Raw genomic sequence first — 16,686 nt, 5'->3', positions numbered from 1 at the left:
CGTTCCTTGTGCATCCTGGAGAGTGGCTGTGTGGTGGAGTGGCGTGCAAGGCGGCGCCGGAAGCTGCTCAGACAGGCGTTTCTGACCAGCCTCAGCCCGAGTTCGTTCGTTCGACCAATTAGCTGCGACCAATCCATACGTCCAAAGCAGCTGCACTCCGACACAGGACTGACCCACAAAGCTATACTAGGCACAAAGACTAGACCAAGTTTTGGGACTCAGACAATGCTAAATGTAAAACAGAACGCAACAACAGCAGAAAGTAGCCGATCTGGTTAATACGCTTGCAAAATGTATTTAAATGTATAAGTATTTAAGGATCAAATATGAGCCATAAGTCATAGATAAAGCTGATCTTTAGCACTAAAGTTTTCACCCAAAACCAAATAAAAATAAAAATAAAGAAAAAAAACACACAAAATATATTAACTAAAACCAAATAAAAATAAAGAAAAAAAACCAAAATATACTAACTAAAACCAAATAAAAATAAATAAAAAACACACAAATATATTAACTAAAACAATTTGTTTGCGTTTTACCTTTAACTAAAATTTTTGGAATTGTTTTTACATATATTTTATTTTATTTTTATACCCTACTCAAAAAAGAGTTAAGGGGTTATTTGTGGTAAAAGTGGATGTGTGCAACGGAAATTCGCCCCAAAGTATATATATTCTTGATCAGGCAATAGCCGAGTCTATATAGCCATGTCCGTCCGTCCGTCTCTGAACCCGATAGACTATAAGAGCTAGGAAACCAAATTTGGTTTCCGACGATCACCTGCTACAGTGTATTCAATTTCGCCCGCCCTCCGCCCCACGGACGAAATCTGTGGCAGGCACAGTTTAAAGATACGATAAACTAAACGCAGACGTGGCCCGCCGTTGCCGAACTGTGCGGCTATTTGCCGATGGTTAATTTTCAGTTGTTCCCTCCCCTCCCGCCACCGACACTCACTCATCTCATTTTCCTCTCGCTCGCCATCTGCCGCGTCGTGCGCGGCAACCCTAGCGGGGGAGGATATGATGGACAGTATTACATGTTAGTGTTACATTGTAGTGTAGATGTGTATCATATGAGCAAAAAAATGTAAAATGTAAAATTTTTTTTTTTTTAAATCTTAAAATCATAAGCTCAAAAATGTATATCTGCTGGTACGGGTATGTAGAGTCGCGTCCCACTTCACACGTCCTTCTCGTTAATATTCGAATTACCCAGGGAATTATAATATAATATATTAAAAATATATAACTTAATGTGACTTGTATATGTATTCCTTATATATATATATTATAAACTATTTCCGTTGGATATACCAACATAATGAAAGGTTTAATACTCAATTAGAGTTTTCATTTGAAGGCCTTTTTACTCTGCTTGACATTCTAGTCCATCAAAAGTCTTCAATCCTCACTCCAAAATGATTTTAAGTGCTCCTCTTTTCGGACTACTATTTGCAATAGTTTTTTTTACTTATTTATTTTTTTTTTTTTTTATAATGCCAAAAATATCAGCTAAATAAAACGTAGATTTTGTAACAGGAATAAATATAAAAACAGGCAAAATAAATAAACCAATAATATCCTTTTGTGGTGCGTTGCCAAAACCCGAAAATAGTCAGTCATAGAAACGCACTGGCGAGGGTATAAGGGCATCGGGTAAGTCAATCTAGATGGGTCAGTCACGATTACACTGGCCCATTTCGGTGGTTCCAATCAGCGTCATGCAACAACATAAACAATGAAAGGCTTTTAGTGGACACCCAGAAACGAGACAACCACCCACCCAACCATCCAACGTAGCCACACGCTAATGACCCACGCATCGATCCCCATTTCTTCTGTGTGTGTTTGGTGTTTGGGATTTGTCCTTAGTTTAGTCCTTCAGGCAAACTGACACGAGCCAGAGCTGCTGTTTGCGGTTTGCTGTTGCTGGTCGTTAGAATTTGGCATTGTGTGGACCATTGACTGTGGCCTCCAGCGAGGCGAGCAATGTTTCTGAAACGAAAATGCCGCAAGAGAAACACATCCACGAGACGACACGGCGGCAGCGAGCCCGCGAAACGCTGGTCATCTTTCGTCGCAGTCTCATCTATCAGACGAAGGAGTTCTTTCAGAACTCAACGCTGCACGGCGTGCGGTACATTGCCGAGACGGGCCGACCCATTGGCGAGAAATTCATGTGGTTTTGCTTCACCTCAATTGGCGCTGTGACCGCACTGGTCATCATTATGAGTCTGTGGGAGAAGTTCCAAACGAATCCAACCATCACCGGCCTGGACACGGACTTTCACAATCAGAATGTTGTCTTTCCCACCACAGTTGTGTGCCCCGAGGCGGCCTTCGATCATGACAAATCCTATGCAGCGGTCTACAAAAGTTTGGCGTGAGTATTAAATAAAATCAAATCAAATACAATATATAAATATAAATGAGCTTGAATTCTGTGGCAATTCGAATAGCAATTATGACGATACACACGCCCAAATGTTTGCCCCATTCTTGGAGCTGCTCACATCGCTGAATTTTGGTAATATACGCGACGCCAAGCTGCTGTCCGAGTCCATACCAAAGGATCAGCTGGAGGAGCACACCATCAGGCAGTGGGCCTTCGAGGGTCACATCAGCTGCGAGAATACGTTTGTGTCGTGCAAGTATCGCGACGAGGATATAGCCTGCTGCGATCACTTTGAGCCCATCTATACGGAGCACGGCTTCTGCTATGCCTTCAACAGTCGCTTCAAGTCCACAGCTGGCGAAGAGTGAGTGCCATTGCTCCATTATAACCAATTGATTTTTTTAAATTTAATTTCCAACCGATGATCCTTTTTTCAGCATCAAGACGGGAGCGCCGCACGATCTGTACGAGACGGACAAAAAGTGGGCGCTCTTCTTTGTGCCCAACAGCACATCCAGGGTGGGTTCTGATTTCGGAAAGGATAATGCCCACAGCCTGTATTAATCGTTTAAAATTTGATTAACAGATTTTCATCTTTTCGAATGAGGAGTACTTTGGCTCGGATTTCAATGCACAGATCGACTGGTCGGAGAGCCAGCTGGTGGAGGTGCGCATCTCCAAGAAGAACACCTATACGACGGACGATGCCCGCCAGCTGTCCATTGGCCAGCGCAAGTGCATCTTCAGCGATGAGGTGAAGCTGAGCTACTTTCAGGATGACTACACCTTCTCCTCCTGCATGAAGCAGTGCCGCATGAACAAGGCCATCAAGCTCTGCAAATGCAATCCGCCCTTCTACAAGCCCATAAGTAAGGGCCCATGGCGGCACTCCATTCCATTTGGTTGGTTGGTTGGTTGGTTCAGCCGGTAAACAGCTCCTTCCTTTTTGCAGACAATGTGCCCATGTGCATGGTGAAGGATTTCGATTGCCTCGATGAGTTCAAGGCGAACATCACCAACATTAAGGACTGTCTGCAGTGTGAGCTCAGCTGCTCCAAGACGGTGTTCAACATTGATAAGCTCATTAAGATGTAAGCCTCACGCACTTTGCCACACATATGTATATATTCCTGAGAAATACTTTCCTTGACCCTGCCTGCCTGCCTGCCTGCCTGCCTGCCTGCCTGCCTGCCCATTCCCAGTGTGGATCGCCCGGAGAGCACGGGTGTGCTGGTGGAATTCCTCACTTGGCCGATCATTCGCTATAAGCGTGAGGTGCTCTTCGGCTGGGTGGATCTGCTGGTGTCCTTTGGCGGCATTGCCAGTCTTTTTCTTGGCTTTTCGCTGCTCTCGGGCGTTGAGATTATTTACTATTTTACGCTGCGCGCCTGCTGCATGGTCTACAAGAATCGCGTAAGTTGTTCCCGTCCTGAGCTTCTACCACTGCCCCGCTGCTCTGATGCCTCTTTTTTTTTTGCTGTGTGTTTGCAGCAAGAGCTGTATGAGATCGAGGAGCGCATTCGCAAGGAACCACCGCCATCGATTGATCTGCAGCTGCGCCTGAAATCGCATTCAACACTGCGAGTTGGCGCCGCCCCATCGTCGGCGGTGCTGCAGGTGAAGCCCGTGGGCGAGGCTGGAGTCCAGCGCAAACATGAAACGGTTTGTCACCAAATTTGCATTAAAATTTTGTTGTGGGTTTTTTTTTTGATTTTAATCAGAACTTTTATAGAACTTTTATAATCACACGAAAAATTTGTATCGCACGCCCAAAGTGCTGCCCGATCATGGGTATGGATCCAATACGATGAAATCATGGAAGGCAGCCGATCAGGCACAGTATATGCCCTGAGTTACGAGAATCGATAGCAGCTCTGGACGATAACTTTCGCGATTACATCGATTAATCGTCATCGTTAAGCAGCCATCACAGTTGGGTACACAATTTTATTCGTTAAATAGCAGCAGGGCCTAGCAGCCCAATTCGCTTTGCCCATTTACCATTTAGAAGTCGCCACAGAAAGTGAATTTTACCCCCAAATATATATATCGTGTAACATGTAGAAAAACTAAATCAAATAAATAACCAACACACAAATAACGAATACATAAATATATATATTTAGATCCACACACACACACACACGAGAGTGAAATTGTTGCAGCTGCCAGAGGAATGTTGTGCCGCCCCGCCCCACTGCGGCGATGGATGGATTTTTCTCCCAATTAAACTTCAGTCTTCAGTGTTGCATACTTAGCGGCGGAGTTCAGTGCACTGTGGGCGTGCGGCTCCACCACCCACAAAAACGCAACCCACAGAACCCAACCACATCCCCTCCCCCCCCCCCCTTCAACCAAATTCCCCGGCATTCAGCCACAGTTGAGCAAAAGCGAAAAGCATTTTTCAGTTAACATCGTTGCCGGCTCATTGTTAATTCCCCAGCCATGAGCCATGAGCCATGAGCCATCCAGCCATCAGCCACCAGCCATCATGCTGTAGAAAGAGATGCACAACAATGCCAGAGCAGAGCAGAGCAGAAAGAAAGAGAGACAAAGAGAGTAAGAGAGAAGAGAGAGCGAGAGAGAGTGAGAGTAATGGTTGCCAACAGGTGGGGAGGGAGTGTGCGGGTGTATGGCGGCGGTTGTAGTTGTAATTGCAGTTGTAAGCCGCGTAGTACGCGCAGCGATGTCTGGCAGGCAGAGCAGCAGAACAGCAGAGCAGGCAGCGCAGCAGCAGAAGGCAAAGCAGTGGGCAAGGCAAAGCAGAGCAGAGCAAGCAGTGAACACAGGCCTGATGGCGGTGAGGTGAGGTTGCACCAGCACTGGCATTCAGCTCTCCACCCTGCCCCGCCTCCTTGCTCTCTCCTGGCACTTTGCATATTTCTGTGAATGAAACCGCCGGATAGTTTTGTGAAAGGTAGCGGCAGGCGTGCTCTTTGTTGGCGGGCGGGCGCGGCCACTCACAGGGATTAAGATGCAGCGATCGCTCCATGCGGCCAGGTGGTGTTGGTGGTGGGGGGGGAGGGGCGCTGACTTTAAATGCGAACGCGAAAAATGGCAGCAAAACATAGAAACAAAAAACCAAGAGAAAGAAAACCAAACAAAAAGTAAAAACAATTAGGGCCTGTTAACGGTAATGTTGACGATGCAAACATGGCACGCCCTCAACGCCCACACACACACACACATACATATGTACGTACTGTACATATGCATGTGTATTTATGTACCTATGTATGTATACTCAGGCGCATGCATAAATAAATTTAGAAAAGTTAATTGAAACAAGAGAGCAAAAAAAAACTGAAAGAGACTGCCATTGGGTTACACCGGCAATTGAATGCCCTTTGCAGAGACATACTAGCATATGGGATATGGGCATAGTGCTGCAGGATAAACCACCCTAAAGAAATTGATTCCATTCCACGCGAAGTCGCAATTTTATTGTACAAAAAATGCTTGAAAATTAATAGAAACATAATCTAAAAAATGCATAAACTGTTGGAAATTCTCACCAAAAATTAAATTAAATAAAATGCTGAAAAATGTGGGATATATTAATTCTTTCAGCTTAAAATACAGCTTAGAACACGGTTTAGTTTCATTCATTAATCAATAAAGCAATAAAATTGCTCGAATTTTCTGTAGCCCTTGCTCCAAATAAAGTCCAATGGCAAATGGATTTAATTCAGTTTCATATTTTCTACTAGTTCATGATTGAGCCATCGTGTCGAGTGCCTCTCTTGACGCACTGTAGTACTGTTGTGGTGGATTCTCTTCCGCATGCCGCATGCCACATTCCGCATTCTGTTTTGTATACTTAGGCACAGAACCAGAGAACCAGAGAACCCACCAATCAGCTTTGACTGGCTGTCCCGATGTACACACATATTTGCTTTTCAATTTGCATTTTTAAAATGGCCCATAAAAGTGTTATAAAGTCTTAATGATGTTGGCCAAAATCCAGTTGATTGCACAAAAACCGAACAACCAAAAAACCATTTCAAACAGGTAACTAATTGTTTTTTTGTTTGTTTTTTAAGAGACGTAAAAAAAGGATGTTCATTTGGATAGATAAAATCCGCTTGGATTTCCCATAGATTCTGCACAGATCGTAGCATTAATTTTACTTCAATCAGTGCTCTCAGTACAGGCGCCTGTCTCTCTGCCTCTGAAGGCAAGAAATGAATTAGTCAAAACGCATATAGAAATGACCATGATTGATCACGAATCCTACATACATAATTTATGGTTTTTTTAGGCGCGTTGCTCTGGCTGCTGAACGAATGCAATGTACCCTAGCATGGACTCGCTGCGGAATGGGCCAAAAGCAAATGAACTTGTGACTTGCTGCAAGGACAATGCGGCAGAAGGCGGCTGCTGTGACGGCGTTGGCGCTAGTTTTTCACGCGGATACGCAATGTGCCACAGGCGGAACCGGATGCGGAATGACTTACAAAAAAAAAAAAAATAAAAAAAAACTTCCATGGGCCGAAGCAAAACAAGAACAACAGCAGGCAGCAAAATGGCGGCAAGCAAATGAGCAGCAGCCAGCAGCAACAGCAGCAAAAAGTAGGCGTACTGGGTGGGCGAACGGTGGGCGTGGCCTGACAGGCAGCTTAATTAAGATTGCAAGGATAATGTAGAAATTAAGACACAAAATACCACAAGAAGAATGAGCAAAGTTTTTAAGTCGCGTAAACTTTTCCGTGCCAGACTTTCCATCATGCCCACACTGCGACAGCGTCCTGTCCCAGCCCCTTGAGGACGTGACTGTGGGACTTGTAAGTAATTTTTTTTCCAGGATTTTTCCGTGTAACTTCGATTAGGAAATGCCAGCAGCAGCTGCAGCCGCAGACCACAAAACATTCGATGAATTTATTGAATTAAATCTTTCAAGCGCAATGAGCACAAGTATTTTTGTACCCCGAAAGAGAGATGCCAGGACCTACATATTCCATTTCCCCTTTGTTGCACAGATGACAGAGTGGCAAGTGCTCTGCTTCCGGTGGGGCACTTTGATTGCATTCGACGCCCACACACCCGAAGTAAACGCCGTTCTGCACTTCCTCCTACACAGTAAAACATTGTCGTTTTGGCTCTGGCCCGCACTGAAAGTTGAGTCCTGCAACATAAACATAAACTAAATGCAATGCCAAAAACAAGAAAGGAAGACCAGCGATTCCGGTATACCGGAACCTTTGATACCCTTGTTCCAGAGCCATTGTTCCGGGTGGGTTAGAAAAATATACAGCCAAACAAACTGAATATGTAATGCCAATAGCTATGGCAGATCAGGAAAAACACAACCCTTTATTAGGACGCTAAAAAGCTTTCCTTCTATCCTCTGTATACTCGCACATAATTCTGATCCAATTCCTGATATGTATGTATATCCTCTCGCTGTGGTAGGGTATAAAAAACAAAAGTCAAGAGTCCACTCGAGTGTCCAACTGTTTGCTCTGTCCCTTTCCTGCCTGCACTCTCTCTCTGTCTCTCTGTCACTGTGCCTGGATCCCTGGCAGTGTTTGTGTGTGTGTGCGTGTCTGTGCTTGTTGATGCGTGTGCATGTGATCTGTTTGCTGCGATTAGAAAATGATTTACACCTCTGGCAGAAGCGTCCAGCCAGGGAAGGAGTAGGAGAGACAGAGAGAGAGTGAGAGAGAAGAGTAGGGGAATGGAATGGAAGGCCTGGGCGATGACTTGGCACTGGACTTGGTGAGGACTGGTACCCGGTCTGGACAGCACTAGAAGAAGATGCCACAGCTAACAGCTACAGCTGCAGTGTGCACAGAGGAGCCGAACGGCCACTGCATTCTCGTTCTATGCAATTACACATTTTATTATTATTAACGTTAATGTCGCCCCTGGGATGATGGCACTAACGCCTGCTCCCGGCTCCACATAAAAGGCGCTTATTAATAAGAAATTGCAATAAACTACAAGACAGCCCACCGCAAACTCCTCTACCTTCTCCTCTCTCACAGCACAAACACACACACACACACACACACAAACACTTCTCTCCTATTGTGGTCATGCATAGCATATTCTACTTGTGCAAGGTATGCTCACCCTATGCAGCCTCTCTCTCTCTCTCTAGTACTTGCATTAATAAGTGAGATGACCTCACCTTGTTAGCAGTGAGTACCCTGGCACAGGCACGCTGGCGCTTAGGCAACGACAGCTGGTGGAGAGAGAACGCCACACCACGGCCACAGAGAGAAGCAGCAGAAACAGCTGGCAGAAGAAAGTCACCCGCTGCTACTGCTGCTGCTGCTGTTGCTGTTCTTCTTCCCCTTCCACCACTTAAGGCGCTGCTGCACCTTCTCCTTGCTGGATTAAAAGTAAATCAAGCTGCCGACGTCGACGCTCCACATATTTTATTAAGCTGGAAACCAGTAAAAAAGTAGGAAGGAAGCTCGCTGCCAGCTGCAGCCCGCTCGCTCTCACACACCATCGCACAGAAAGAGAGTAGAGTGCAGGCTCATGAGAGTGCACTCTCTCAGGCACTTTACATTCGCTCGCTCGCTGCACAGTGGGTAGAACTAAAACAAAACTTGATCTCCGACTATGCAAATTCAATTTATTTCACCAAAATCGGTTGCAACAAATAACGGATTAGTACGGAAGGGAATTCATCAAAAAAGGTACGAAAGCGAAGAGTATTTTTGCGAGTGGGAAGTATATGTATTTTTTTGAGTGCTTTCTTCCTTGTCCCTCATATGACAAAAACTCAATTGATGTTGCAATTCATTTAATTTATTTTTCCAATATGCATTTGCACCAAGAATAAATCATAAACGAAGGGGGTGCACATGATGCCACTTGCATTTAACAACAATCAATTGTTGTGACAGATTGCATATTTCACCCACTGTGCCACTGGCCGCCCTGCCTGTGCTGGGGTTGCAGTTGGTTGTTGTAACGTAATGTTGGCACATCTCTGCTCCGCTCTGCCGCTGCCGCTGCCTCTGCTCTGGTCCGGTCCCATGCTAGAACCTTCACGCGCAAAAATGCTAAAAGTCCAGTGACGCATTCAATGCGAAACGGGCAAATGGGCGCCAGGAATTATGTTTAAAGTAAAGGGGCCTAGCCAAATGGATTTGTATTACGAATGCCGCCGATTCGCACCTGTTTCTCCATCACTCTCACATAATGTGTGTGCCTAATGCCGTTTAACTTTAACGTTTTGTTGCTGCGTATACGTAATATGCCGAAACTCTCTCTCTCTCGCTCTCAACCGCTCTGCTGATGTTTGCTGAAGAGCGTAGAACGCGCGCGTCGCTAGCTGGTCTGGTAGGACTGACGTACTGCCTGCTGCTGCTGCTGCATGATGTCCTCCTCCTGTAAGCGTTGTTCATGTTGTTTGTTTGTTTGTTCGCTCGTTCGTTTGTTTGTCAGACTCAGACTCAGTCTCAGCTTGCTGCTTGTTCTTGTTCCTTCTGCACTCTATTCGCACACACATACACAAGCGCACTGGCAGGCACTGAGAGAAAAAAGCGTTCTTATATTTAAAGCAGATGAAATTTTCGAGAAATCAGAAATAAAAATGAATCCTGTTTGAGAATTTGTACTGAAATCAGAAATTTCTATAGCATTGCTTTAAGTTGATATAATCTTTATATTTCCTATAAACATTTCATTCAGCTTTACGATCAGATCCTATAATAGACAAGAGGTTCTGTCGTATATATAAGATAAGGAAAGATATACAACTTTGGCAGTATTCGATCGGATTTTGACTTGTAGTTTCATTTTGCTTGTAATTCTCGCAGCTTATATGAACATACATATATTTCTCGCAGTGTACGCATGAGCCGCAGTTGCATGCAGCCGCAGTTGGTGCTGGTTCTGGTGCTGCTGCCTGGCATCGCTGGATGGATTCGCCACTGCCAGTTGAATTTGTGTGCTGGTCGCGTGAGGACGCATCGTATCTTGCCCGCCGCACCGAAACGGAGTTGTGTTTCTTGTCCCACGTTCGTTTAGTTTCGTTTCGGTTTCGCTCGCGATTCGCGTTTTCGATTTCGGCTTGCGCGCTCGCTCTGTTGGAGGAGCTTTCAGAGCCAGGCTTAGAGCCAAACCAAAACCCGAGCCCGAACCGGCGCTGTGGCTTCGTGGCGGCCGATCTTCGGGGCGACAAAACAAACTAAAAAATAACTAAAGAGTGAACGTTCTTACCAGTTCTGCAACAACAACAACAAGAACAACAACAACAACAACTGCAGCAGCAGCAGCCAACAGCAACAACAAAAAGTGAAATATTACATTTTAATTTTGTGCCTACCACCCAACCACCTCCCACCCAGCCCTTGAGAGCAAATGCATTTTCAGTTTCTCTCTCTCTCCAAATCCGAATACGAATCCCCGCTTCCATATCTGTGTCCGCGTGTGTTTGTGTGTGTGCGGTTCTTTTTTTTTTTCCTGATTTTTGTTTTAGTGCCAAAACTAGTTTCGAGTTAATTGAATATTTTTTTGTTCGTATTTTTTTTTCGTATTTTCGGTCCATTCCTGCACGCTGCAGCGAGAGAGTGAAAGAGAGAGAGAGACGCCACGCAGAGGCAGTGGCAAGAGCCCAGACCAGAAGCTAATTTGCACAAAATGCTGTTTGATCGTCGGAACGTCGGAACGTGTCCGGCCCAGAGAGCGCAGTTGCAGCCGAGAGTGACTTAATGTAAGTGCACTACCAACTTTCCTGGCTGTCAAGGGGGGCTAAATTTCTGCTGGGTTGGGCGGAGGGGGGCTGTGTGAGCATCCACAGGACGTGCGGTCACGTGGCAGCTGGCACGCCGCGCGCGTTGCAATGCAATTCCTAAAAATTAGGGCATGTCACCGCAGACTAACAAAACCGAAAGCCAACAAAAAAATGTAAAAAAATCACCAAAAACCACCGAAAAACCAACAAGAAATCCCCTTAAAAAAAAACACAAAAACAAAAAAATTGTCCAACTAAAGTTTTGGGCTTTTGGGGGGAGTACAAACCCTGTGGCGGGGGTGTGACAAACAGAATAAAACGAAAGAGATTCTATTTATAGAAATATGATTCCTGAAAAGTATTTCCCGGAGACCATAAAAGCGCGAAAATGCAGAGCTTCGATCAACCAATGAATGTTTGATGAATGATGGATTCATCATTGATTGATTCGAATTATTACACTCGAAATTGCACTAGCAATTCTCTCTTTCTCTCTATAAATGTGACTTTATTCTTGAAGCGCAACTTTTAACCCCATAACTCTTTCGTTTTGTTTGTTTTATGGCATGCCTCCTCTCTTTTTGCCTGTTCGCTCCCTTCGAGTGTTGTCATAGAATAATAACTGTCAGAATAGTGAATACTCGTTGCCCGCTGGCACTTCTGTATTTGTGTGTTTCCAGGCAGCAGCTTGTCCTCCGACCATACAAATAGCTAAGGAATCCTACAGTATATATGTATGTATTTATATATATATATGTATATACAGTATATTAACAACAATAACTTGACTCTGAGCGAGCGCGCGGTGGCGCCACTCTTTTGTCTGTGTTGGCTTGCAATTGGCCCAATGTACGTGGCGCGTCCTCTGCCTGTCAGCGGTGTGGTGTGGTGTGTCCTTTTGTCTAAGCCCCCTGGCCATTAGGGCCATCCAGAGTCCAATGTGTCTGTCACAATATAGCATGGATCCCTTCTAATTAAGATGAAGCAATTTCTGCACTGTACACTGTACAGTACTCTCCAGCGAAGAAAGAAAAGAAAACACACAATGCACAGACGGTGCGGCAACGTTGGAAACGTTGGGGCGTTGTCCGTTCAGCAGAGAGCACTGCGAGGGCATTCTTGTGGGGACTAGAGCAATCTGAAGTGTCTTGTCGATCGAGAAGTGCTCTCTATCGATATCTAACGCCAGTGTCTGGGAAGAGAAATATTCGCTTAAAGAGGCAAATAGAGTAAATATCTCTAATCGGATCGTCCAAAAGCTACATATTGTGGAAAACTTTATACTGAGACCCTGCCCATCTCCTCTCGCTAACATTTATTCTCGCTACTATCTCTTCTCGCTTGCAACACACTCGCTGAATCAGGTTAGAAGTGAGAGAGAGAGAGCTCTTTCTTTCAGTCTTGCAACCTACGGAAAAGATAAGCCTTTCACCATATTGCAGCATCAAACTTGCATTCATGAGACTCATTATTTCTAAGGGACCTTGATGGCAAATGTAGACTTGATTCTATATATTGTACATCTTTCTTTGCAAAGAAAGAAATCCATAGTGGCAAAGTAGGCTTTGCTTCTCTTAGTCAACCAACAAATGAGAGCCACTCGTCGTCAGGAGAAAAGTTTCCACTTTCTGAGTTGGTGCAGTGCAGTAGTCCTGAAATCCTGAAGCAGGTCAACACGCACTTAACCTTTCAATTAGCAAACGAGCCTCAAGACTTTTAATTAGTTGAGGTTGGGGTTGGGACTGGAGGTTTTTTTTTTTTTTGCCACAGAGCCCTGGAGGCAACCAAACAAGAGTGGCAGCCTCTGATTGCCCCACAAAGCGATCGATCATCAAAGGACACAGCCGCCGATGCTGAAGCTGAAGCCAAAGACGACGCCCGCTGCCACGCACAAAAACAACAGCCCAGCCACACAAAAAAAAAAGAGTCCAGTCCAGAGTTACAGAGCGAATCGGGGCTACAAAAACAACAACAAAAAAAGGCGGCTAAAATCCAAATGCTAAACCGTCGAAATGTTTTGGCAGCCTGCAGTGGCACTAAAGGGGTAGCCGGAGGAGGAGGCGGCGGCGGCACAGAAGGCGGCGACACACACTGGAGTTTGTTAGTGGCCGCCAACGCCGTCAAAGTCAACGTCAATGTCGTCCATTGTCGTCTCCTGTAATCAAGCGGCATGTGGCATATGGAAAAGGCGAAGGAGGAATGGCTGCCACAGGGGGGTTAGGTAAGGGAAGCAGCAAGTTAAGAGGACTCAACAGCAGCTGGGTTAAAAAACAAACAAAAAAATTGGTGGGCTTAAATCGGCCCGAATCTTCAAGTACTCTGCATTTACTTATTTTTTCTGGGTGGAATATCCGCCAAAAATATTCATGAGCTACAGTTTTGTGAGAAATTTACTAACCAATGTTCTCGCTTGTAACGCTTTTCGCTGTTATATATTCTGGGTATCTACTCGTCTCGTTATCATCGCTTCTCGCTATCAGCTCACACACACTGCTGCCCCCAAGGCTTTGGCTCTATGGTTCCCAAAAAGATCTTAAAAGTTGGAATTCCTTTCGTTAGAGTATGAAAAGGCTTGGCACTTGGTTTCTGTTTTTCTGGATCTTCTGGCCCTTGGTGTCAGTTCTTGTTACCAACAACAACAAAATGCAAGAAGATTACCCCCAAAAAAAAACCGACAAGAAACACCAAAAAAAAAAAAAAAAAAAAACTGGAGTTTGATTTCACTTATTAACCAAAGTAATTCCCGTATATAAACGAAAGGTGCAGAAGGATGATGGGGCCGTTGGCCAAGTGCTACTGGCCAACAAAAGCGGACCATTTTGCAGTGCAGTGCCAGTGCCAGTGCCTTTTTATTTTGGCCACAAGTTCTAGTTAGTACGAGGCGTGGAGCGAGTTCATAGAGCCAAAAAACCGGTCTTGGAAAGTCGTCTAAATGTTTCTCTCTCTTGGCTGTTCAACCTTTTTATCCCAGTCGCAGTCCACGTCGCAGTCCCAGTCCAAGTCCCCATCCAAGTCCGAGTCCAAGACGGAGTCAATGTCGATGCTGAAGTCTCCCCAAAGTGTCTGTCTGTCTGTCTGTGTATCTTCTTCTAGCTTGTATCCGTGTGTTCATCTATGTGTGTGTGTGTGTGTGTGTGTGTGGTATTCATTCCCAGTGGAATGTGTTAAAGTGTCTAAAGCTGTTTGGCCTCCTCCCTTTCCACCAACAAGATTCGAGAGCCCCAGCTCCAGCTTCAGCCTTCTGCTGGTGCTGGTACTGCTGCTGCTGTCCTGCTGCCCACCAAATCACCAAATAGAAAATGCTGAAGCAGAAGATGCTGTAAGATGAACGCATAAATGGGCACATAATTCGACTTAGGGATACCCTCTACTCTATAAAGATTTATTGATGAACAAACCCATAAAAGAATGCACTCAAAATAAGCAGAAAATAATCATCGATAGGAAAAGTAAATCTCTAAATATTGCTGCTATAAATAGCTGAGTGAAAAGTTCTAGAAGAGTGTAATCATCAATGAAATATTCACAAATAAGCCATCAAATAAAAGGTTGTGTGAACAGAGGCTTTTAGAGCTGATGACGAGTAGAGCTTACATCGAGTAGAGCTGCTAGCGAGTAGACGCTGCTACCAGGTAGTGATGATTGTAACAGCTGATATTTCTTGCTACCAAATTGATTTCCAAATGAGATAAGTCTCCGAAATATTAACCATCATACGGACAAGAAATACTCTTCGAAATCCCTAAAATACAGGGTATCAATACGAGAGAGGAACGCACCATCATTGCGGCAACAAGAAGAACCACAATTTAGAAGACACCACCCACATCCCCAATGTATCTCCATGTATAACCACCGCCCCACCATTCATATCCGCTGCCATATGCACCCTCTCCCCCCCTCCCCCTCGAATTCTTTCTCCTCTCACTGTTTACCATTGATCTATCGTATATAGTATCGTATCGTTTGATAGTTACGATACTTTTGGTCTTTGATTTGTGTGAATCTTCCTGTCAGCCCGTCCTCATGCAACCTCTCTCTCTCTCTGCCAGCTAATTGCCTGAGCATGAAGTCGCTTCAGCTTCATGCCCCCAAAACGAAAATTAATTTTCCCAACTAAAAAAAAAAATAAAAAAAAACCAACGAGTTATATGGGAAAGCAAAATTTGACTAAATTGAGTTTGAAGCTGCTTCCTGGCAGCTCTTTGGCAATGGCAATGGCAACGGCCCTTTAGCTCCACCCCCCTTTGAGCCAACCCATGCACAATCCCGTCGTCCGGCGTTTGGTCTTTGGGCTTGTTTGATGATGACATAGTATTTGCCCAAGTTAATGGGAAAATGAGAAATGAGTTAGCCCCAACGTTGCATACAGTGCATAACGAAAGTATAAGAACAGATCTAACACAGAGTGTTAACTCGTTAATTATCTGTGGAAATGCAGCAACGGATTTGCTTTCATTCGAATGAATACCAAAAGGAAAAGCCTAACCTGTCTACTGTCTACGCGGTACTCATATTAATTGCCATCTCTTCTCGCTAAAAGCTCCACTCGCTACAAACTGCTCTCGCTAAGCTCAAATAGTTTTACAAGAAATGCCTATGCCATTAGCTAAACTCTCTTGCAGCTATGGGCACGCACTGTATGGTAGTATAACCCTTTCCTTAGCCTCATCCTCTTCATCCTTCTTGGCCCATGGACGTCGTCATCGTCGTCGTTGTCGTTGTCGCTGTTGGCAAATCGCCTCCTCGTCCGCTGGTCTCCCCCTTGTAAATGAACGTGTTCTAATGGAGTTTTTAAATAAGTAATCATTTGTTGTTGTTTCTGGCTGCTTGTGGCAGTGGCAGGAGTTTCATCAGCGGCCTGGGCCCCGCTCAAAGGCAAAAGGCAATCGCTTAACGGCGAATCGGCTGGCCCACGGCTGTCCCCCTCCTAGAAAGTCAAAACAAACAGCGACTCAAGCGACCCCTGAAACTGTCTCTCAATAGCCAAAGAATGCCACAAGTTTCGCGGAATAATAATTGAGAGGCAAAGTAGGAGCAGCCCCATCTATAACTACATAAATCGGCTATGAAACGGGTATACGGATACCCACTAAATGTTATTATATTCAGCTTATTTGTTGCCTTCTTCTGTGGGATCTGCAGTATTTGATGCCTGCATATATGTAATCCCCATTGATAGACTCAGCGTTTGCAGGGTATTCTATTTTATGCCCAAAATAAAGCTGACCACCCTGAACCGAACCGGACCATAATTGATTGTTAACTATCGTATCGTGTGTGCGGCCAAAAAAAAAAGAAATAAAAAAGAAAAAAAAGGAATCGTTACGCCCGGCAAATGAAGGTGTTTCCCCTCGCACAATTATGGTGTTCAGAAAGTGTTGCATGCGGCGAGCGGCGGCTGCAACGGGGGCAGGGTAGATGGGGGAGCGGCGGAGTCAGCGGAATAAAGGCCATAAGTAAACCAATTAGTCGCCTTGCAATTGTAAGCCATGTCTGTCGCCGTCGCCGTCGCTGTCGCTGTACCTCCTCCACCACCGCCACCAACGCTGCAGTGCAACTGTCGCCATTGCTGTCATTGCCAGTCCAAC

The 16,686-nt window shown here is 45.0% G+C and overlaps 1 protein-coding gene across 1 annotated transcript; it reads left to right on the top strand.

Annotated features, from left to right (window-relative positions):
* The first annotated feature begins 2,011 nt into the window (after positions 1-2,011).
* On the top strand, positions 2,012-4,410 carry LOC111065400 (sodium channel protein Nach). Its single transcript, XM_022353545.2, has 8 exons — positions 2,012-2,388; positions 2,465-2,764; positions 2,838-2,919; positions 2,987-3,269; positions 3,353-3,491; positions 3,603-3,813; positions 3,892-4,062; positions 4,133-4,410. Exons 1-8 carry the CDS (start codon positions 2,012-2,014, stop codon positions 4,250-4,252), a joined length of 1,683 nt encoding a protein of 560 aa, XP_022209237.1. The 3' UTR covers positions 4,253-4,410.
* Positions 4,411-16,686: the final 12,276 nt, after the last annotated feature.

Source organism: Drosophila obscura, unplaced genomic scaffold (assembly GCF_018151105.1).
Source record: "Drosophila obscura isolate BZ-5 IFL unplaced genomic scaffold, ASM1815110v1 contig_73, whole genome shotgun sequence".
In the NCBI taxonomy this organism is placed as follows: domain Eukaryota; kingdom Metazoa; phylum Arthropoda; class Insecta; order Diptera; family Drosophilidae; genus Drosophila; species Drosophila obscura.
The sequence above is the reverse complement of the archived record's forward strand: the minus strand, read 5'-3'. Positions and strand labels throughout refer to the sequence as shown.